Source organism: Heliconius melpomene, chromosome 3 (genome assembly GCF_056956725.1).
Source record: "Heliconius melpomene rosina isolate 202511_hmr_F chromosome 3, ASM5695672v1, whole genome shotgun sequence".
Classification (NCBI taxonomy): Eukaryota; Metazoa; Arthropoda; class Insecta; order Lepidoptera; family Nymphalidae; genus Heliconius; species Heliconius melpomene.
In genome coordinates, this window is record NC_140391.1 from 2400286 (window position 1) to 2423908 (window position 23623).

Here is a 23623-nt window from a genome sequence, read left to right on the forward strand (position 1 = left end):
GGCTTTGTGTGTTGAGTAGTGGAACTCAACGCCTCACTGTCTTCTTGCCAGCGCGAGGAAATAATTTATGCTCACGAGTGGGAATTGAACCCACAACCGTTGCGTCTACATTCGCACGCATGTACACCCGCACCACAACGGCCTTATCAGTTTATTTTAATATGTATTGATTTTTAACAAAATGGAAACGTACACAACTATATGTCAGTCATTTGAATAGTCAGGCTCAAGTATTACTCATATTAGTCATCGTATAGCCTTTGTTATATTGTTAAAATTAAATACTCAAACGCGGCTTCGCTCGCTGAAACTTATTTTTATATTGTAGACAAAGAATAATATTTATTTTCAATAAAAAAGTATCCTGTCTTCCCTAATATCTTTGAGATTATGTGTACAAAGTTTCATTATAATCGGTTGAGTCGTTTTGTCGTGAAAGCAAAGTAACAAACAAACTTACATTTATAATATTAGTATTATAATAAATCTACTAAATATTTGACAATATTTACCGAATATATTTTAATAATAAAATTGTGTTTATAATTATTAGATTTGAAACTTACGAGATATTTTTTCAATAATGTCGTAGTAAATATATCAAAATTCAAATGCGGTAACACTATCACTTTAACTACTGTCCGAATTTCAGTTGATAAGAGCACGAACTCGCGTTTCCACTATCGTTGAAACTTGTATAGGTAGAAGATATTTTAAATTTTAATTAATATAGCCCGTTCAGTACTGCAAATGGACGTTGGATAACATTGTGAAGCCTATTCTCACGATATCGCCGAGTACAAACAATGTTTACTGGTCATTTTGTATTATTTTTCAGTTTAGAAAGTAGTTAAGTGAAAATGTTTCAGAAAAAAAATAAAAAAAAGATAGCACTTAAATCACGAATGTTTTAACAATATTATGAATTTACTGAATCCAGCTGAGGCCGCCGTGGCGCAGGAGGCATAAGCGAGCGACTATAAACGATACGATTGCGAATTCGATTCCCACTTGGGGGATTTAAATATTTAATATGTTCATGCCGTGTCTTATCACTTTCCAGATAACTAGGAAATGTATGGCACTGAGTTCCGAAGTTCAACACGCCAAGCCTCGGGAATTAGGTGTTCCTGGACTACCCTTGCTTACCTTGCAATATGCAGGTTACAGCGTAAAGCTAAAAAAATAAGAATCCAGCTGCTGTATAACGCAAAAATAGATTTAAAACTAATCATTATTTCAAAAACAAAAATTAACAATTTTCCATGACCATAGATAACAATAACATTAAGTAAGAAACATTTAAAAAATATATAACAAAGGATACCAACTAAATATGATTATGATAAATAGAACGAAATGATAGAATCTCAATGTTTTATGGAGATCTATTTAAATAAATAGAGTTTAATTCGAGTTAATAATTCTTTAGTTTTTGTTTAATTGTAGTTTAATGCTAATAGCGGTCTTGTAATAATTAAAGTCAAGGCCGGTACAAAAGGAAAACAAAGGCTTTACGACTGCAACAAATATACTGTTCGTTTATGTTAGGAAAACTTTTATAATACTACTAGCGGACGCACGCAGCTTCGCTTGCTTATTTAGGGGTGAATTCTAATAAACCACGAAACATGTGTTCAATGAAATATTTTTAAGAGTCTACATTTAAAAGTTTATTAAAATCGGTGGCGATTTAATTTTTTTTCCATACAAACATTCATCCCCTATTTCACACCTTTAAGGTAAAAATTTTTCAAAATCCCTTCTTAGTGGATGTCCAGTTTACGAAAGTAAACATCTGTCCAAATTTCACGTTTCTACCATCAGCGGTTACGGCTGTGCGTGCGTCTTACCTCAGTCAGTGAGGACAACTGTAAAATCGTCAATATTGAAGGGTTTTATGTGTAACAGTTACTAATTATCCTTTTTCATAATATGAAAGTAGTAACAGTCCAAGTATTCCTTTGTCTTAGTTATGGCCTAAGAACTAAGATCCTGCTGCAAAATCGCAATGTGCCGATACAATTTTAAAAATATGTTAATTTTTCGAATAATGATTATTCGTTCAGATCAAACTGTAGATCGAATGGAGGAATTGGAATTGCATAAAAAAATTGGTTAGTTTTTCTTCTAAAAATGTATTTCCTTACCTCTACTCCTTGAAGAGATTTTACACAAATCATAGCAATGCCTTAGAATTCGTTTATTTTGTCTATTGTATTTCTTACGTAAATAAAATCCTAAACAAAGTTTGTACTTCATAGGCACCAAATAAAAGTGATTCCGTGTTACATTTTATTATTATTGATTAAGTGTCAGATCGGCGAGTCCGGTCAGGATCGTTACAACGTGAACGAATAGAATTCGTTTTAACATCACATTTTTATACTGAAAAGTTTTGGTTTCAAAGTTAAGTTAACACTATATCTTCTAAATTGTATCATTTTCATAGGAAGCATCGTTGAGATTTTAAGTTACGTCTTTTTTTAGCTTATCCTAGCTGGGCCTAGTGTTCAAGTACTCCGTCAAAACTATTACATTATAATGATTTTTAAAATTATTGATCAATCGTTAAATTTTCTATAACACAAATCTAAATTTCAACGATATCTATCTATATACTAAAATTAAATTTAATCTTTATTTTTCCGTTTCTTGAAGCTTGAAATTGGTGGAGTCGACTTTCACAACAAGATATAAAAAAACGATCAAAAACTTTACTTAGGATATTGAGCATTGATCTCATCGCATCCAAAACTATTCCGCTACGCTTAACTAAAGTTACAAGTACTTTCATAATAAGTTAAATCCAAATTGTAAAAATTCTACATAAAATTAGATTGGTTGAGGATATCGTACAGTTGGTATGTCACAATGGATGTAACTGAAGGATGTGGTCTGAAATGCAATTTGGTATAATGATAATTTTTTTTACCGAATACAAAATGTTTAATATTAATTACTGAATATCATTACAATGTCTGTTTATTTTTGTCTCTTTAAATGACTTAAAAATATAATAATAGTATAGCAGCAGTTTAGTAAGCATTACAATATTAAATGAGAAGGCTTTTAAAACAGCACATGTTAGTCTAATATTTGCATTGGCCAATAGTCCAGTTAAAAGTAAAACATGGTTTCGAGGATCGCTAAGAAACGTGTTGCACAAAAACAAAGAACAATAGGTTTACAAGAGTGTGATGGCATTCATATATTTTTAGGTGTCTAAATACGTATACTCTACTAACTCTACGTTTGTATGTATAGAACTCACTAAAAACGTAAAATTGTTAAGAAATAGTAGGTATTGTTTGTTGGTAAATTCTACAATTGGTTATAAAATAAACGAATTGACTATTGAATTCACTAAAATCGTAATTTACTAAACAACAATACTATTTCGTAAGAATTTTACGATTTTAGTGTACAATTTATTCGGTATAAATCGATTTATTTATTGAACACAATAATGCTTTTAATATTGTTATTTTATAATATGGTTATCGATTACAAAAAATTGTTATAATTCGTAAAAACAATCCATTTTAAACGTAATTCCTAAATTGCCCAACTGAAACGGAACGCAATCAAAGTTTTAAAACGTGACAAGATTAGGCAAGATCTGTTCACTTGTTTTCATTACATCTTAGCCATTCTGATGATAACATATTTATATAAACCCCAGTAGGTACAGTACTGAGTTAAAGCGGTAGTTACTATAAGCGCCACGGTTGAGGGTTCGATTTCCATGTGGATTGAGTAATCTAATGTAAAACCCGGCGTTAAGTTCCGCCTCTCAACTCGCTATATCTCGAAAATTCAGCAGAGTGTAGAACGGAGTCTCTTAATTTAACTTCCCTGTGTCTACTCTCTTATTTGCGGAATACAACATGTTATTTCTATTAGAGACTAAGTATATGTATAGTAGTGTGCAATGGCAATGCCTACAGTTTCACTGGCGTGAAATGTTAAACACGCATTCTTCATTCCGTACCGTTTAAGATTTACGCATATTGATACTAAAAAACAGTACCGATGTTGGCCGTCGCAATGTTAAATAAAAAAATCAGCTTCACGCTGTATCCCGCACAAAGCAGGGTAGACAGAGGGAACTTAGTGTTACACTCCGTTCCCCACTTTCTGCCGAATTCTGGAGGCATTGCGTGTTGAATGGCAGAACTGAACGCTGCGCTTCACCTCGACATCAGAGCGAAGAAATAAAGATATTAATATAAGTGTGTTGTCAATATGAATATGACTAAAAAGTTCATTTCCAACTTTAACTTTAAAAATTTATTCCATGGTCGTACTAATGGATTAAGCCAATATATTTAATTAAACTTTTATTCATAATATTCACATAACACCTTTGTCATAATTGTTATTGTTTAGTGTATTGTATACATACAGTATTGTAGAAAAACTTATTTTTTTTTAATGTTTTTTCTTCTTCTAACTAACTTACTAACTTAAGACAGACAGTATCTAACTGAAATTGCAGTAGTTGTAGGTTTGATTTCCACTTGTGAGGATAAATTATCCCATCTTTATTTAACACTAGCGACCCAAACGCAGCATTGCATGCTTTAACTTTTTATGTTAAATCTAAATTATGCAAAATCCTTACATAAATTGAATGCCAATAAATTATTCTGATGTATATACTATATTTCTGTAGTTTCATCTAAATTTGTTTTTGCAAGAAAATGGAACAAACATCCATCCTCATAAACTTTCACATTTAAAATATTAGTAGGATAGGATTTTTTTGGTAAGAGCAAGTGCCGCATTGAGTTTGGCCACTCAGAACACAGTATCTTAAAGTCAGCTGTAAGCCAGCTTTAGAGAAAAAAGAATTAAAAAGTAACATTACATTTTCTTCTTAAAAGAATTAAGAAATAACACTAGGTTTTCCCTACCTATGCAAAGCTGAAAATTAGCAGCATCAATGTTGTTCACACAACTTTAGAATTAAAGCATGTTTGTCTAGCCTAAGCATGAAAACTATTAATTTACAGAATCTAAACCAAAACCCTCGCATTTACAGGAAGGGCAGTGAATAAATATAAATAACTTTATAATAAAAATAAAATTAATAAGATGTATGAGAACTTGAATTAATATAAAATACTATTTGTGTATTTTGGATATGTCAAGAAAACATATTTTAAACTATGCAAAAGTATAACAGTTTATATTTGAAATTAATTCTGTAACTAAGTTAATACTTTTATCAGCACATTATTTACTCAGTTTAGTGTAAACAAATTATGTGGATGAAGGCATAAGAAATACTTCCTACATATTATGTTGGTTATAATTTCTGATAAGATTGTGATATGTAATTAATTTTTTAATCATAACATCGTCAAAATACATTTGAAATCACTTCCCTATTTCTATACTGGACAAATTGTCTAAACCTCAACTATTTAATTTAAAAATGGTAGCACTATAAACAAAATATGAAAAAATAAATAAAACTGAATTTATTGTATAGTTTATCCAAAGTTCACAATACAGATATGAGACAAAATTTTTACATGATTCTTGGGTATGTATATAAAAAAATAAACAAATGAAGTAATGATAATTGTTATATTACTAAAAATCACAATGTAAACAAGTAATTATTACCACTAGTAAACTTTTAATCCGAAGTATAATTTTGTTAATTACCTACTTACAGAATATTATTTTAGCTTCATGCTTTTACATAGAGCAGGTGAGAACGAGGGAATCTAGTCTTAGACGGTAAATGTATGTTTATTTAGAAAGGAATTTATTTTAACCTCAAGATAAAATATATTTGTAAAATAAATAGAAATAAACTAAATCTGTAAAATTGTCTTTTAGTAATACAAGCATTAGTTGCTATTGGGGCCAGTGTCACACTGAGACAAACATATGACATTGAGTTTTGATATGAGCATGTTAGATGGTTGTAATCAACTCTAAACAAGTCCTACATCGACTTTATGCATTTTAATCGCTAAAAAACGACAACATATGATTACATTTTGTACGTATATACTAAACTTATCTACGAAAACAATGATACTGAAGTTGTTATTACAAATATTTATACGAATTTATTTAGTACAAATGATACCTTTATAATACTGCGGGAGATCATTAGGGGTATTAAAATGACTTTCTTTAATAGAAGACTATCTTCACTTGAAAAATATGGACAACGGATGCATTCCATAACCTCCGTCGTTGAGGAGGTAAACCTAAAGATTCAAAGGAATTATTGGTCATCACGAGCTTTCGACAGTTATAAAAGTTCGAATTGATCAAAAAATTGCTGATTTAATTCATTATTTTACCTATAAAAACGTAAATGCGTATGATCTTTGTATACAGCTGACATAAAAGAGATGGGTCGACGCACAGTTGACGGTCTCCAAGCGCCAAATCACAATCGACATTCGAGATGAAAAGAAATGTGAAAATAACTATTTAAACATATGTCACGTACCTTCATCTACTCCTTAAAAGCTTTAACTTCAATTCGGATTATAGTAACGGGATACAAGTCACTGTAAACACACAAATAGCACAATCTTGACAAACACCACATCAAACGTCCATTTACCGACTGCAGCGACAATCGACATTAGCGGCCAATTCTAAAATCTTTTTAGTGGGTCGCGTTCTTAACCATAGACAAAAAGCTAGAAACAAAATTGTTGTAAATATAAATAATTAGCTGTCACATATTATGTATATTAATTTTATTCTTACATAAATTCAGTATTTATAACTTAATATTAATAATTTTATGTGATAGCATTAAATATGGCACAATATATTGCTAAGTTAATAATTTTTTATAAGGAAAATGTATGCATATATAGTAATATACACTATTAGAAAAAATATTTACCTATTATAAAACGTGCATTGTTTATAATATTACTTTATGTAACTTATTTTAGAATTACTTTTGTAGTAAATAGTTTTGTTGTAAGGCCACACAAACGAAGCTACGGAAAACAATGGTCTATATGGTATATCAAATATCATATAACATTTATTTATATACATTATATATATAACATTTATTCAAATCAATTTAGTTTAGTAAAAATAATGCAAAGGTATAAGTATTCTTACTAAATAGTATTCTTACTCGTATTCTATTTCTATTGAAATTAACCGAGATTCACATTATAATATGTATATCAAAGAAATAATACATTGACCTTATTAACTTTCTGCCACCATACGAAAATGGATAGTGTTCAAATTCAAATATATGTAAATGATTACATACATATTTTGCCCTATTGAACTTACTGCAAAACAATGCGATAGTAAATGAATATGGTTACAATTTCAGTAAATTATGATCTGTAGACGGCACAACGACTGTCATTTAACTGAAATTAATAATATATTTTGACTTTTTGCTATATTTAATAAAAATGGTGGAAGTTAGCAAATTGCTTGTTGATAAATCTGATCTACATGGGTATCCTTGTGGCTTAATAATTCATCCATGGACCGATAGTTGCACTGAAGCCTTATTCACAATGATGGGAAGCTGCTTAAAGGGGTCGTTATTTTTTTGGACACCGATACATCTAGTACCAATTGTAAGTTTTTTTGCATTATTTTTTGTGTTAATCCTATTTAGTAATTGCCTCCAAAATAATTTTATTTTTTATGTTTCTATATATTGCGTATATGTTCGAATTAAAAGTGATATGACTTTATGTCTATAGTCCAAGACCTCAGGGTTTCCAGACCTTCGTAATTTGAATAAAGCTGAAATTTTGAGGACTATGAGTTGGATAGGTATATAGTAAAGATAGTATGCGTAGTCACTAACTCGAAAGTGGGGCCCATTAAGAAGTAGCCCGTTATAAGGGGTCTTGAAATACTCCGTTTATAATATATGTAAAATTGAAGCTTGCTAGTATAACGTAGTTTCCCCCATTTTTAAGCAACTGTTCTGGTAATAATAAATATGCATTTTTTACATTATTCTTAAAAATATATTTAAATATGAGCGTTTCTACTTTAACGCAGTGTGTGAGCGTGTCTATAACTCTAAAAGGGCCCCATTTGTAACTTAGTAAGTATACCGTCTTAACTACACTTTCAAAAATTTAAGCTTGCTAAAATGATGTATGTCTGGGGGCCCTAGGATCTCAGTCTACTATTAATATAAAAGATAAAATCCTGATTTTATTAAATAAACGTGTGAAGTTGCTAAATGCTATTTAACTTAATAAAACATTGCAAGAGATACATAACGGAAGTATCAAAAGTTGTAAAACAACATTTTCATAAGAGGTTACATAAAAATATAGTTTTTTATAAATAAAATGAATAATCTATGGCTAAGTTTAACTTTTGTATGTCTGTCTGCTGTCATCTACTGTGATATTTTGACAGACTAACGAAATGATATTGACAGCTGACAGAGAACCAAGAATTTGCATTTCTTATTTATTAAACAGGATACCAATTTTCAACTCTTGTTATTTTCAAAATTATGAGCTATCTCTGAATATACCCACGACGTATTTTGAAATTACAATATTGTCTTATTATATTTTAATTTCCGCTAAAATGACAAAAACACATTAAATGACTACACGCCATTGAGTTGTATTGTCGATATCTGCAGTGCACAACTGGTTTGATTTATCTACGAGCCGAGAATTTGCTCAGTCAACGATTGTCCTCGTTACTCGGCGATCGTTAGTGTTATTTTAAAAGATATATTATTCTTGTTTACCATAAAACTTGTGCATGCACCCTTAATTTGTGAGCAGTTGATTATATATAGTAAGTTATAATTATTAAAAATGGTTGAAGCTAGTAAATATTGGTTTGACAAAGCCTGTAGTGCTTGTGAATGTAATACATTAATCCATCCTTGGACATATAAATGCTCTGATGCTACAGCTTCAATGCTGATGAGCTGTATAAAAGGAAGCTACAAATTCTATGCAATGGTATATCTTGTAAGTAACTGCTATTTATATACATACTCTTCTGATTTATGTTATAAATTTTATAAAATATATTTTAATATCATCCAACATTTTATATTTTACTTGTTAAAAATCCAATCGAGTTGTAAAATTACATTTATCTAATCTATTTGAGGAATTAATTATATAATCTGTTTTATTTTTCAATTTGTTAAGCTACACTACTAATACTTATTACTTTGTAATATCTTATTGCATTTATCAACAGCATTATTTTAATTACAAATTTAATTGTGGTTTTCATACAAAATTTTAAGATCGATGGATCACTTTTTTAATTAAAATATCTTTAGAGGTGCTTATTTGTTAATTGTCTAGATTTAGTTTATGAAGTTTTCTGTGTCATAGCATCGTGGGATAGATTCCAATAGCAAAAATCTTGGAAATGGTTGTAATCCCTGCTCTAGAGAATTGATTATTTCAATAAAAAATACATATATACACACATAAAATATTATTAATATTAACTATAAAATGTATTATGTTATAGGTAAAAATGTATGTCCTTTTTTTTCAGATTCAAATATTAATGAGAGGTAAAAAATTGAGCAAAAAAGAGATGATAGAGCAGTTTAAGCTTTATTTAAAATCAGGAATTTTTGGTCTTACTGTTGGCAGTTCATTTGTAACATTAAATTGTATATTTAGGTAATATATATTTTTTAATTTTTGATTATAAATAATTTTACAATATGTGTAAAAAGAAAACATAATTATTATAAAGATGAGAGAGTTAACTAAAGTATTCAAATCTGTGGGTTCTAATCTTTCCAATGTGTCACTAATAATGATATCTAAGACAAAAAATATGATTGCCTGTAAAAATATGTGTTATATGTAAATGCAATACTTATCTCTATATCTATGTAAACTACCTACTGTAAGAAATCACTTTTTAATTAATTGTGTGATGTTAAATTTTCATGCCGGATTGTGAATTATTTTCATTTCCATGTTCTTGACAAAGCACATCATTGAATTCTGCTAATCAACACTTTGTATCTAGTTCATCTGCATATAAACAATGTTAGGCATGGACACTAGACATCTCTGTGTTCCATGCTAGATCCAAGATATAGTATGAAACTGAACAATTATCCACATATTCAATAGTATAAAATAATATATAATAGATACTATTTTATGTTGAGTTCCCCCACTAGATAAACAATGCCTTTAGAATTTGACAGATAGTAAGGAACTGTCTGCCTGTACTATTGGCAGGATTCATTGTGAAGCTAATAAATATATCTGTAGAAATAGTTTGTAAATTTACAAATATTATTAATATTAAAATTAAAGATTGAGACACATTGCATGTTAAATGGCAAAAATCAACGCCGCGCTTTGCCTCGTTACCATGTTACGCATACTGTTTCTCCTGCATCACATCTGCCCTAAAAACTAAATATTTTTAATTTCTTTGCAGAAAACTATTTTTCAGTCAGTTTTCATATTATACAACAGTTTTGTTGCCATGTACAGTAAGTGGTTTGGCCGTTTACTTTGAGCCTCCATACAGAAGAGTTCTGGTTGTCAATCTGTTTGTTAATTTGGTAAGTATATTAATGAAGAATTGTTTAATTGATAAATTGAGTGAGTGTGACTGTGTGAATTGAGTGAGTGCGATGGTTGTGGGTTCGATCCCCACTTGAGGAAGTGAAATAATTATTATGTTTGATATATATTTCCATTTCTTCGCTCTGGTGTCGAGGCAAAGCGCGGCGTTGAGTTCTGTCACTCAACACGCACTGCCTCCAGAATTCAGCAGAAAGTGGGGAATGGAATGTCTTAATACAAGGTTTATTTGTAACACTTTAATCTTAGGAACAATTAATAATAATGTAAAAAAATCTTTTGTGTTGGATAGATAATCTATCAGACTAGAATGGCTTGTCATGTGTCCTACACAACTCTTAGTTTTTTCAATGTGACTAAACAGATGAAGCCGCAGTAAAAGCTAGTTATTTTATTTTAAATAGATATTGGTGAAACAATGTTTTGAAATAGATTTGTTTGTTTGCCTTTATACACTAGGTTTCTAGACTGTTATACATATATGAATATTAAATAATACTCGCCAAGTGTAAGTCGAGCTTACGCAAAAAGTATTCTGCACCAATATCTTTAAAAATGCCAAAAAACACGTTTTTTGTATGAGAGCGCTCTTAAACTTCTATTTTATTTTTTTGGTTCTTAATATTTGTTTGTACAGGGGCAAAAGAAATTCATCATATTTCAACTTTCTAACTATCAAGGAACAGGTGAAGGGATGGACAGTAGAGTTTTAGTAATAAGGTCCCATTTTACCGAAACCCAAAAAAAGTAGCTTTTTATACTATAATTTTTTATAGGTATTTGAATATTGGACACGGACATTAGAAGTAAAAGGATGGCTTCGACGGTCACGTGGAAAAGAGACTTTAATATTTATGCTTGGTAGTGCCGTCTTCTTCTATTTAATGCGATTAGAGAGGGAAAACGCTAAACGTACTCCATTGTTCTGGTAATGTTTATTTTTTTATATATTTGTATATTTTTATTTTACGTGTTTTCCCCCCAATTATGGCATATTATATGCAATGTAACGAAAACTAAATTTTACTCGTGAGTTTATAACTTTTTTCTATCTACCTATATAAGTTTTTTATATTGACTTTGTACTCTTTGCGTGATACGTGTTTAACTAAACCAACAAAAATGCCAAAAATGGATTCTGATAGTTATCTTACAAATAAACTAAGGCTAAGGACAGTATACCTACCTATATTTTAATATGAAGTTTTCTTTGAGTCGAACCAGAAAGGCATTATTTTTACTATTAAGTTAGCTACAGTTTCACCGGTTATGAATAAAGCTTCAGATTATAATCTAATAATTTAATGCTATCTCACATAAAAAAGATGAACTGCAAAATAACTGTTTCTTACTGAATTAAGTGCAAACGTTCAGAAAACGTAACTTCAGGGCGGTCACGAGTCCACGACTCGTCGACCGTACAGTAAGCTTTAGATAAAAATATTAATTTGTATGAAATTAAAAATGCTTTCTCTATAGGTTCTTCACTCCGCCACGAGTGTCTAAAGAAGTGGGAGAGCCGATTACAGGAATTGAGGGCAGAAGTCCGGCATGCCCCCATAAAGGACCATGCAAAAATTATATATTTAAGGTAATGTACGATTTTATTAGTAATTTATTTTGGTAGATTCTTCAATTTATTCATTCATTAACATATTTATTTATTCAAAACAACTAAGTTATTTTAAGTTTCGATTGTTAATTTTTTTTTAGTTGTCTGCAATAGCTTAGGACTATGAACAATTCAAAATGAACTACTAAGATGAATAGTTATCATTCTTAAATGTGATTTTCCCAAAATTGAACCTACAACTATTATGTGTATCAATTAACATATTTTGCACAATGAGGGTAAATTTTTGTTGTTTGCTTGTTAAGGATAACCTCAAAAATATTAATTACTTTAAATATAAGAAAATAAGCCTACCAGGATAAACTAGTGTAATTACCTACGAAGTAGTAAAATTTATAATAATAGTAACAAATATGTATAAAGACGTTTACGGTTTTGTATTTACGTCATTATTGTTTTCCCAATGATTTGGTTCATTGTGTAACTTGTTTTTACCTTCTACTTCCTTCTGTGACGACATTTTTTGTTGTAAAGGAAAAAATATGGTGTAGTTGTAATTTTTGCTAAAATATAAATATATTAATGGAAGCCATTGGGGTGCAGTGAGTCAGGGTTTGACCTAAGATCGTGATAGGGATGGTGGTAGGTTCGATACCTATTTGGATAACTGGATAACTCTTTTCTAAACTAAGTGTCTTTGCACGTGGTACCCTGCTATACGCGGGATACAGCGTAAAGCTGGAAAAAAAGCTATAAGAGGGTCGTTGTTGTTAACATTAAACTTGAATATGTATCTACTTTGAATTATTGATAATATTTCTTCCTCCATTCACCTGTATAATAATTTCGATTTCGTTATTTTCATTTCTCCGTTCTTAATACGGAATATCTCTTATATTAACGAGAACGGACTCTTCACACTATTTTCTCTCCGCCTTCTCTGTAATTCGAAACGAAGTGTTTAAAATACAAAAATGTCTGTAAAAAAACAAAAAAAAAAATTTACTTCAAATCCGTAGAATTGTAATTAATTTTTATTCATAAAAATGTAATAACTTGTGTACAAACTGTCTTGATTTTTAACGCCACTATTTAAGTACCAGTATTCATACAGTATTTTATTTTACCTTGCAAAAATATTCTTTTAATTTCTGTCTTATATTTTGCCATTATAATTATGGTAATTGCAGGTTGTTTTAACTCATGCAATAATAATAATTGTTTCGTACAATTAAAATTAATTTCTTTGCTTAAGAAACATAAGATTTCTTTGCGATAATATTTACTATTCTTAAGAAAGAACTATAAATAATATAAATTTTATAAAAACCCCAACACAAATAACTTTAATAATTTAGTAACAAACCTCGCCCTGGTAATGTGCTAGTAGCTCTTAAACTACTAATTCGATTATAAATCGCACTTAAATCGGTTAATTAATTCAGGAGCTGCGGTGCTACAGATGCCCACATGGACACACAGACAGACAAGCCAAATTTAAAATATCCGTCTTCTGGCCATGGGCTAAGATTAAATTAAAAAAAACGCTTAAAAAATTATTATTGCGAAATTTTAACGTCCAAACGCTCTCACCACTAAACTATACGTTCAATCTTACTTTTCTTAACTGACTACTTTACAAATTGGGGAATTTGTGTTTATTTTAAAGAAAATACTATATTATGTTGTATTTTTGTAGGGTGCTGCGCAATTATTCGGCGTCGGTGTCATAATGACGGCGTTAAGAACAATCATACCGAGAATACTCACACCTGCTAAAGCTTTAAAATCATTGAAGTTTTCGCATTTGAAACTTGGACTGTTTTTTGGAGGTTACATTGGAATATATAGGGTAAGGAAAATAATATGTTTATTGATAGCTTTGCTACCATTTTCATCATCCTGTAAAACAGATACAGAGACAAACTGTTAAATACAGAGACAAAGATAGACAGACAGACAAAAAATTAAAATGTTTACCTAAATGGTTACAATATTAATGGAGAATAGACAATGTTAAACATTTAGATTTTGTATGTCAAAATTAGCACGTAACTCACATTGCGGTGCATTGACGCAATCGTGTCTCTGTGGGAGTGTCCGGTTGTGAATACGATGGTTGTGTGTTCGACCCCACTCGAGAATATTATTTTTTTAATTTCTCCGCTCAGATAAAACAAAACGGCGTTGAGTGCCGCGAGTAAGCACGCATTGCCCCAAAAATTCGGTGGAAAGAGGGGAACGGAAGTGTTTTAACGATGGGATCCGTTTCGAGATACGGGATACAGCGTGAGGCTAAATATAACTATGACTTTGAAAACATAAATTTCTTTTGAAACATAAAAATTTGAACGTAGCGAGAATTTTATACGTTTCTAAAAAATTTTTTTTTTCCCAAGTTTGGAATAATCCTTTAAAATTTTTAAATATAAAAATTTGTTTTATTTATTTTTAGTTAATAGTATGTCTGCTATGTCGTGCCAATGGTCGTGATAGTGCACTATACGCGATTCCCGCGGGTTTCCTCGCCGGGGCAGCGTTTAGGGCGTCGCCGTCTACGCCCATAGCTTTAGCGCCTTTGACTTCTACTTTGCAAGTAAGTGGATTTAGATTTTGTATTTATTAGTAGTATTATATGCTACTATTTGTTTTTATTTTGTTTGATAGAGGTGTTAGGGGTTAGAAGTTTTATTTGGAACATTGCAATTAAAATGACAATATTTTTAAATAATAGTCACAGTTCACAGACACTATTTTCGTAGGTCAACTGAGGTCTTCCTCACTTACCACTCAATTTCGTTAATAAATTTTAATTAACACATTTATCACATGTAACTTTACTTTATTTCATTTTCTTTTAATAACTAAATAAGATTCTCCGTAATATTTATTCTTAAATATATAAGTATTTTAGTTATATCTTTAATGAAACCAGTAATATTTAAATTAATTGCCGTTTTGACTAGTATTAATATACACGGTAAAATATCATAATGTAAAATAGTTTTTTATATTGTCTTATTTTTTTGTATCTTAAATTTTATATGTGTATAAATGAATTAATTTCCCGCTCTGGTAAGAAAACAAAGTCATATAGGACAATAATGATGCCACCGCAATATTTCAAAATTTATGTGAAAAATTAAGAGAAATCTCTTAACACAAGACCGATACAGCGTGTTGCTGAGAGAATATCTATTGCTCGAGTCTATCATTACATATAGATAGTATACATATATAGATTATAATTTATTAATGAAAAAGGCGTCTCAAGATCGGTCTCAGAGTTAAAATCGGTTTTATATATCGGCTCTAAAACTGCATTTCTTTCTCTTTTCAGATTCTTTTCTCATGGCTATACCAAAAAGGGACGATACCGGCGAATTGGCCGCTTGTTGAGATCTTATACTGTTTATGTCAAGGCCTATTGTTCCACGCACGAGTTATGCATGAAGATGTTTGTCCCAAATATATTATTAATTTAATGCACACAGTTACTAGTAATAGGTGAGTATTTTTAATTTTTTTAAGGTTATATTTTTAGTTATGTTTCTCCGATTTTAGATAAGGTTAACAAAATGAATTGAATAATGAAAATAAAAAAATGGATTTGTACTTTAGATCCTTTGGAATTGAATATTTAAATTTATTTTTTAAAGTGATAAAATTTAATTATAAATTTTTAAACTTATTGGTGATAAATATTTTTTATAGAAAATATAACAAACACATTGAGACTAATGAATGAATAGGTTCTCTCTGCCCACCTTACTAGATGCGGAACGAAACAATACAAACTTATTACCTTATTAAAAAAAAATACTATATATGTTATCGCATTATTACTAAGGACAAAAAGTCAAGGAAATACCGTACTAATAATAATAACCCATGAATCATTAAAATTATTTTAACACTCAAGTGTACTTACTATCTTATAGTACAGGAAAATACTATTCGTTGTGTCTAATGTGGGATGTCTCATTAATAATATGTTATGTATTTTAGTTATTTCGAAACGTAATTATTAATAAAACACGTAGTTATTAGGATAAACTAATTTGAATTATAATATTTGTTAATACTAACTGGGAGACAATTTTTAACATATTAATTTTTTTTGATAAGTACTAAAGATTCCTTTTTCTACTTTTGGTCTCTTTATAATAAATTAAAATATTAATTTGATGTCTGGTCACTGTTTTTTCTACATTTTATGAATTATTTATTATTTTTTAAAAAGTAAACAGTAAAATTAATGTTTGTTATTTTTGCCTATTCGGTAATACCTGACTTCATCATTTATCATCTTACTATGAATAATCACGTAAGAACAAAATAGCAACAAAAAATAATGCAAATAACTTCCTGCTATATGTGGGTTTTAAGCATTTCTGTACATACAAATGGAAATATGATTTTAAATAAAAAAATAAATAAAAAAATATTTCGCATATTTGATTTCTTATAAATAAATCGTTCAAATAATTTTACATATAATATAATACATTATACACTAATAACTGAAGTATTTCAGTCTAGGGAAGTCACGATCCGTGCATTAGCATTACGTATATAAAATATCAATTCAGTTTCCAAATATTGATTTATTCATTATGTTAAGTGTAAATTACAAACAATGCTGTGTTTAGAACAATGTTCAGTAATATTTTTCAAGTATTAAATTTACATTGACAAAAAGCTGAGAAGATTACAAAATAATAAATGAATAATGTAAATATAATACTTTAAAAAAATGCCTTATACTGTATTCCGCATATAATATGTTAGCATAGTATAGGCAGAAGGAACCTAGTATTGACACATTCCGGCGGAATTTAACATCGCACTTTGCCTCGTTACGAGAGCCAGGATATAAAAAATTTTTCATTTTCACGATAGCCAGAACAAAAATTGCTATTGATAATTTTAAAAACACTTACCTAATAGTTTTTCAGAGAATACGTATTTTTGATTTAAAAAAGTAAAAGTTACGTCAAAAATGACATGGATGCAAATACGGAGACGGTTGATGGATCTTTCTTGTCCTTTTAGATATTCACCGACTAGTCTAGTCTTTGCTAATCTTATAACATATTAATTTTGAATATTAACTTTTTTTTTTCAGAGCCGATGAAATTCAAGCAGCGTTCATACAAAAAATCCTTAGGTTCGTTTGAAATGAAAAAACTTAGTATGTGTCTATGTTAATACTATCATTATGATTAAAAATAGGTGCAAATCTGTGATTTTTTTATTTAGCAGATTTCTTTATGATATTTGTGTTTTAAAACTTTGGGATTATTTAAGAAAAAAAATCTATTTGTACTTTTGTTCATTAATGTACCATCATCTAAGCGATATGTAGTTTTTTTGTTTAATTTTGATTTACTCATTACATTTAAATTATTATTTTTATAATTATACATGAATTTGAAACTATTGCCCATAGTACGCTAGTATTGTATGTTAATTACTTATACTTATTGAGTAATATTATTTTGATATTAAAGTTGAATTATTAGGAAACAGAAAGTAAACGCTTAGATGATGATAAATATATACAGTACGGGCGACGAGCCGTGGCCGTCCTGAAGTTAGCCGGAGATGGCTTCGCAGATTTGATTTTAGAAAATCTAATTTCAGGGCGACCACGACTCGTCGACAGTACTATAGAACATATAAAACTTTTATAAGTCACAAACAAACCTCATGATTACGAAATGCTCTATTTATTTATAGTATCATAGAATTGAATTATACCTAGTTGTATTTGAAATTTATTTTTTTATTGGTGAATGTGTAGATTTTATATTGTATAATTTGTTAGGTAAAGTTATGGTGGGGTGTCCTTTAGCAGATAGTTAAAAAACAATGATATATGTTGCACATAGATTTACTGCTGGTAACTTAATTTTAATATATTTTTATTTATGTGAATTTTAAAATTCCAATTAAATAGGTATCTATAAAATATATCTAATAAACGATTGAAATAAAAAAAAATAGCAAAGTTACGTTGAATTAGCATAGACAATCAAATTACAAAGGCAAAAGAAAAAAAGAACCACCCTTTTAAACTACTTTTACATTTTTTTTTCTTTTACTGATATAATCACTGACTGATATTTCACTGTTTCAAAAAATATTTAATTAAGAAAACAACCTATATATATTTGTCATATAGTGCAATTATTAGTGGTATTTTAAAATGTAACGTTATTTATTTTTATTATGATTTCTAATTACCATTTTTTTTGTAATTAATTGTCATCTTATATTTAAGGCCATCTTATTTAAATCGCTTTTAATCCTGGGATCCATCGTGAGAGCCGATCTTGAGCTATGTTGATTCTTATAGCTTATAAATACGGGTCACTTAGTAATATTTAATTACATTCAATAAAGTATGTAAAAAAATCAATTTACAATTCACGACTTATTTATATTTTTTAAGAATTTAAATAATTAGTGGAACATATCGTATAAGGATAAATATATGACCATAAGAAATTTACTTCACTCACTTTATACGTTAATATATGTAATTTGATGCCTAAAAATTGTATAAACAATTTAATTTATTTTTATAGTGGTTACCAAATGTCATGAAATGCACAAGATATATGAGAAATAATCTTAGGATAAAAGTGTGTAAGTCATTTAGTAATAATTAAGTACAAAAAAAATCGTTAATAAATAGTCCGGCTCGAAGGATCATTTCATTCTTGTTTTGGGTAATATTTTTTAGCACAAAAGGCTTATGTTATATTGTCCCAAATAAATAATTTTAATTGCGATTAAACATTGATATTAATAGTTTGCCTTATTAAAAATATGTTTCTTTTAATCAAAACATTCCGACTCCATGATTATTTCTAACGAAATAACGTCACTTTCAATTGAATTATATGATTTAATTAAAATACCAAAATGTATATTATCATAAAGATTGTTATTATATTTTTGGAATAAAAAATTAAAAATATATATTGTTTTTTTATGACACACTTTATAACATTAGTTTAGTTTTATTACCGAGACGTACAAGAAATAATAAAAGTTTATATAAAAATGTATAATATATTGAATGAAACTATTTTGATTGATATTTTATTATAAAAAATATATTACAGTTTGGTGTGTTCATAACCATTGGTATGTTGTTTTTTATTTTCTTTAACTAGGTATATATGTAATATAAAAATTAAATAGAGAAACAAGGAAGAAAGGAAGGCAAGGAAGTAGGGAATGGGATACAACTGATAAAATATTTAGAAATTAAATAGATAGATTACATAGATAGAAATAAAAATATCTCATTGAAACTCAAACGAGAAGCCTTCGAATACTGATCTAAATCTGATACCATTACATTTTGGGTCATTTCTAATCATAGTAAGTTTACCGTTAAACATTTTTTTTATTAGGAAATGTAATAATTCGTCTTACATAGAATTAGTAATACAAGTGTCATTTAGTTAAGTTAAGGCACTTCGCGCGTGGTATTTGCGTGATAGTAATATTTGTCAAAAGCTGACATTAATTAGTCGACTTCCTCAATCCTAGGTCCTCCAGAACTAACAGGTCTCGCACAGCTCGGTCCTCCAGCTGTGCCATGCAACTTCAACATAGCAGGTTGACAAGCTGCTTGAGCTGCCTTTAAATGTTTTTCTAAATCTGATAGTGATGCATTCGGATTGGTTTCTAACCATTGTAAATGGCTGTTGCATTCATCCGTTACTGAGCTACGTTCAGTACCAGAGAGTTTGTCACCAGCGTTTTCTGCAGCCTACAGGTAAAAACAAGATTGTTTTTTATAAATTGAAATTAATGTGTCAGTGAATGATGATGTCGTTTACATAACAGGTGTTACGTAAATTATATAATTCCATTAATAATAATACGTCAAGGACATTTTGTCTGGAATATTTCGTATCGCCTACTTATATGAAATACATATAAGCGAAGAGTGAGAGGTAACAGATTTGATGTGAACTGTCTACCATAAGACCTCGAAGGTGTAGACCATGGGCGCAGGAATAGGGGGCTGTTCCTATACCGGAAGAGTATGGAACTAAAAAAAATCTTTAAAAATTCTTTACATTCATAAAAAGATTAGTTCAAAGCTAAGATCCGCCCTAGAAATATCTCTATATAGGTTAGCCGATGGTGGGTATGAATAAAAATATAAGTTTACAATAATAATTTGGTCATTATCGTCCGTGGCTTCCTTACTTAATGTTATATAATCTTTATTAGATATACTTAATATTATCATTATTAAATATAAAAACAAATGTCTTACCGTCTTACATCCATAAAGATAGGATTCCAGTTGGTTCCTTAGTTCGACTGTTTTTCTAACTGTCTCATCATCAGCTTTAAACTTCTCAGCATCGTGTAGCATCTTTTCTATTTCTTTATGATTGAGTCGTCCGGCATCGTTTGATATAGTTATTTGCTCTGAATTTCCAGTACTTCTATCTTGTGCGCTTACGCTAAGAATACCATTAGCGTCAATATCGAAAGTTACCTGTAAAAAAAATAGGTAATCAAAAGTTTTGTATCTTATTGTTGTAAAATTTATTTAAAAAATCATGTATGCTGAAATTTGAACGGAGTGTATTAACACTAGTTATTTGTTAATATTTATAACAATAATAATTAATATAAAAATATTTAAAGCTTGCTTCAATTTGTGGCACCCCTCTTGGAGCTGGTGGGATTCCAGTCAAGTTAAAAGTGCCAAGTAAGTTATTGTCTTTTGTCATCGCCCGTTCTCCTTCATAAACCTAAAACATAAAAAGGAACTTCAATTTTTAATTCACATTAAAATATTATATGTATAAAAATATAAAATATTAAATTTGTTAATAATACTTGGATGGTAACAGCAGGTTGATTATCAGAATAAGTTGTGAAAATTTTCTTCTGTGCAATAGGTATCCTTGTGTTTCTCACTACCAATTTGGTCATTAGACCACCGGCGGTTTCTATACCGAGGGAGAGCGGGATCACGTCGACGAGTAGGACGTCTTGAAGACGGGTGTCATTGATGCCGGTAAGTATTGCTGCTTGTACAGCTGCGCCATATGCTACGGCTTCATCAGGATTGATTGATAGGTTCAATGTTTTACCATTAAAAAAGTCCTGAAATAGAGTTATTAGTAGGTAATTTTAATATAAATAATGTTATTGGTGATATTATTTTGGCTTGAAAAATAATATATTGGGTATATGTAAGTAATTACAAACTGAATATTTTATACCTGTAACAGTCTTTGAATTTTCGGTATTCTAGTAGAGCCACCAACCATAACGACGTCGTTTATTTCTCTTGTATTCAAATTAGCATCTTTAAGCGCTCTATCAACTGGCGTAAGTGTTTGACGAAATAAATCGGAACATAACTCTTCGAAACGGGCTCTTGTAATTTTTGAGTAAAAATCTATTCCATCATGCAGCGCATCTACTTCCAAAGTTGTTTCAGTACTCGATGATAAAGTACGCTTCGCTCTTTCACACACAGTTCGTAGACGTCTTAAAGCTTTGGGATTACTTTTAATATCTTTTTTGTACTTTCTTTCAAATTCTTGACAAAAGTGATCCACCATACGAGAGTCGAAATCCTCTCCGCCCAAATGGGTGTCACCTGCCGTCGATGTTACCTCAAATAAAGGTCCTTCTGATATTTGAAGGATAGAAACATCAAAAGTCCCACCACCGAGATCAAAAATGAGTACATTTTTTTCCCCTCTCAATTCTCTATCTAAACCATATGCGAGAGCTGCTGCTGTCGGTTCATTAATAATTCTTAAGACATTAATAGCGGCAATGACACCGGCGTCTTTCGTTGCCTGGCGTTGTGCGTCATTAAAATATGCTGGTACGGTTATGACTGCGTCTTTTACCTTTCCACCGAGGTACGTTTCAGCGATTTCTTTCATTTTCGTCAAAACCATTGACGAAATTTCTTCTGGGCTAAATCTACGTGATTCTCCTTTGTAGTTCACTACTATTTTTGGCTTACCCCCGTCAGAGACAACTTGAAAGGGCCAATGTTTTATATCTTGTTGAATTTTGGGATCTTCAAATTTACGGCCAATTAAACGTTTTGCATCAAAAACTGTGTTATTCGGGTTCATTGCTATCTATAAAAATTAAACCAAATGAGAAATGTGTTTATCATTTTATAAAACATATAGATTTATCTACGATTGTAAAATCATTATAATTTATAATTAGGCCAGCCGTGGCGCAGGGGCACAAATGTAAGACCATGAACACGACTAGTTGTGGATTCGATTCCACTCCAGGAAGTGACATATTTATTTAATATTATATTTTAATTTCTTCGCTCTGCAGTCAAAGCAAAACGTGGTGTTGAGTTCCGCCACTCAAAATGGGGAGCGGAGTGTCTAAACACAAGGTTCTCTCTGCCTATCCTGCTGTAAGGGATACAGTGTGAATATAATTTTAAATAAATACAAATGAAGTTCTAATTTACCTGATTTTTGGCTGCATCTCCGATAAGTCGTTCAGTATCATTAAAAGCAACATACGATGGTGTGGTTCTATTTCCTTGGTCGTTGGCAATGATTTCAACTTTCCCATGTTGGAAAACTCCTACACAAGAGTACGTGGTGCCAAGATCTATCCCTACAGCTGGTATCACCATGATGTTGCTTTTAATTCTAATGTAATGAGGTAAGGAAAAATTATAAAAAAAAAACCGTCAATCACCTTTAATCGACCATACCATCTATTAATAACAATATAATTTAAATTTATTATCATACAAAAATATCTCATGTTTTTTATTTTAGAAAAACCCATTAACCATACAGCGTTCACGTAAGCCATGGGTTTTACACCTAAACCTATTCAGTTTGTAGGTATTATGTATATATGATATTATATTTTATTATTCACGTTTTCGCTGTTTTAGAGCAGCGTCAAGAAATTATTGCCTACTAGAGTATATAAAAATATAATTTAATTGAATTATTAAGTATAGGTTTTATTTTAATAATCATCCCAATAGTTACTCATAATATAAATTTACATACGTACGTAATATTTAGAATAATTATATATTTTTTAATCTATATATATATTAAATATATAAATATTTCTTTTGAATAGATACCTGTTTTATTGTTAGTTTTTTAATACATATTACATGGAAAGGCCTGCAAACTACACTTGAAATTTTGTGACAGTGCCATCTGACTGTTTTGATAACTAAAAAAAGGTTTTGTATGATTATCTACAGTATAAATTAGAAGGATAAATAGTTTTATAATAGTTTTTTTATATGGAATATATTTTTTGTAATATAATTTTTGTTAATATTATAAAGATGAAGGATACGCTGAAAATGAGGAAAATATTATTCAATGATTTGTATAATTGTTTTATAAAAAACAAAGTATATAAGTAAAGAATGTTCAAA

The 23623-nt window shown here is 29.8% G+C and overlaps 3 protein-coding genes across 4 annotated transcripts in view; 1 reads left to right on the top strand and 2 right to left on the bottom strand.

The window, feature by feature from the left end:
• The window catches only part of twin (CCR4-NOT transcription complex subunit 6-like twin), a 162017-nt gene extending 155341 nt beyond the window's left edge, over positions 1–6676 (bottom strand). Inside the window, exon 1 of the mRNA XM_085207329.1 lies at positions 6485–6676. The gene's annotated coding sequence lies outside the window, so the exon portion shown is untranslated. The remainder of the gene's footprint in view (positions 1–6484) is intronic.
• A 1784-nt stretch (positions 6677–8460) lies between these two features.
• Positions 8461–19153, top strand: LOC146539850 (transmembrane protein 135-like). Of its 2 annotated transcripts, none has more exons than XM_085207564.1 (9): positions 8461–8984; positions 9532–9662; positions 10444–10570; positions 11369–11520; positions 12072–12183; positions 13865–14017; positions 14621–14761; positions 15506–15672; positions 17294–19153. In XM_085207564.1, the coding sequence occupies exons 1-9, from the start codon at positions 8826–8828 to the stop codon at positions 17343–17345; spliced, it is 1194 nt and encodes a 397-aa protein (XP_085063690.1). In that variant the 5' UTR covers positions 8461–8825; the 3' UTR covers positions 17346–19153. The 2 variants fall into 2 exon arrangements, with proteins under 2 accessions (XP_085063690.1, XP_085063691.1); XM_085207565.1 differs by having other exon boundaries at positions 8465–8717.
• On the bottom strand, positions 18624–22846 carry LOC146539851 (heat shock 70 kDa protein cognate 2-like). The gene is made up of 6 exons (XM_085207563.1): positions 22676–22846; positions 21438–22319; positions 21049–21318; positions 20859–20960; positions 20474–20701; positions 18624–19957 (listed from the first exon to the last, which is right to left on the bottom strand). The coding sequence occupies exons 1-6, from the start codon at positions 22844–22846 to the stop codon at positions 19712–19714; spliced, it is 1899 nt and encodes a 632-aa protein (XP_085063689.1). The 3' UTR covers positions 18624–19711.
• Positions 22847–23623: the final 777 nt, after the last annotated feature.

What these genes read in the sequence shown, in the direction of transcription:
- LOC146539850 (XM_085207564.1), top strand. Translation starts at nt 8,826, where the DNA reads ATGGTTGAAGCTAGTAAATATTGGTTTGACAAAGCCTGTAGTGCTTGT. An exon ending in AAACGTACTCCATTGTTCTG is followed by an intron (nt 11,521 to 12,071) that starts GTAATGTTTATT and finishes CTTTCTCTATAG; the next exon opens with GTTCTTCACTCCGCCACGAG. An exon ending in GTTACATTGGAATATATAGG is followed by an intron (nt 14,018 to 14,620) that starts GTAAGGAAAATA and finishes ATTTATTTTTAG; the next exon opens with TTAATAGTATGTCTGCTATG.
- LOC146539851 (XM_085207563.1), bottom strand. Translation starts at nt 22,846, where the DNA reads ATGGTGATACCAGCTGTAGGGATAGATCTTGGCACCACGTACTCTTGT. An exon ending in AAATTCAAAGACTGTTACAG is followed by an intron (nt 21,319 to 21,437) that starts GTATAAAATATT and finishes ACTCTATTTCAG; the next exon opens with GACTTTTTTAATGGTAAAAC. An exon ending in GAGGGGTGCCACAAATTGAA is followed by an intron (nt 20,702 to 20,858) that starts GCAAGCTTTAAA and finishes TTTTTTTTACAG; the next exon opens with GTAACTTTCGATATTGACGC.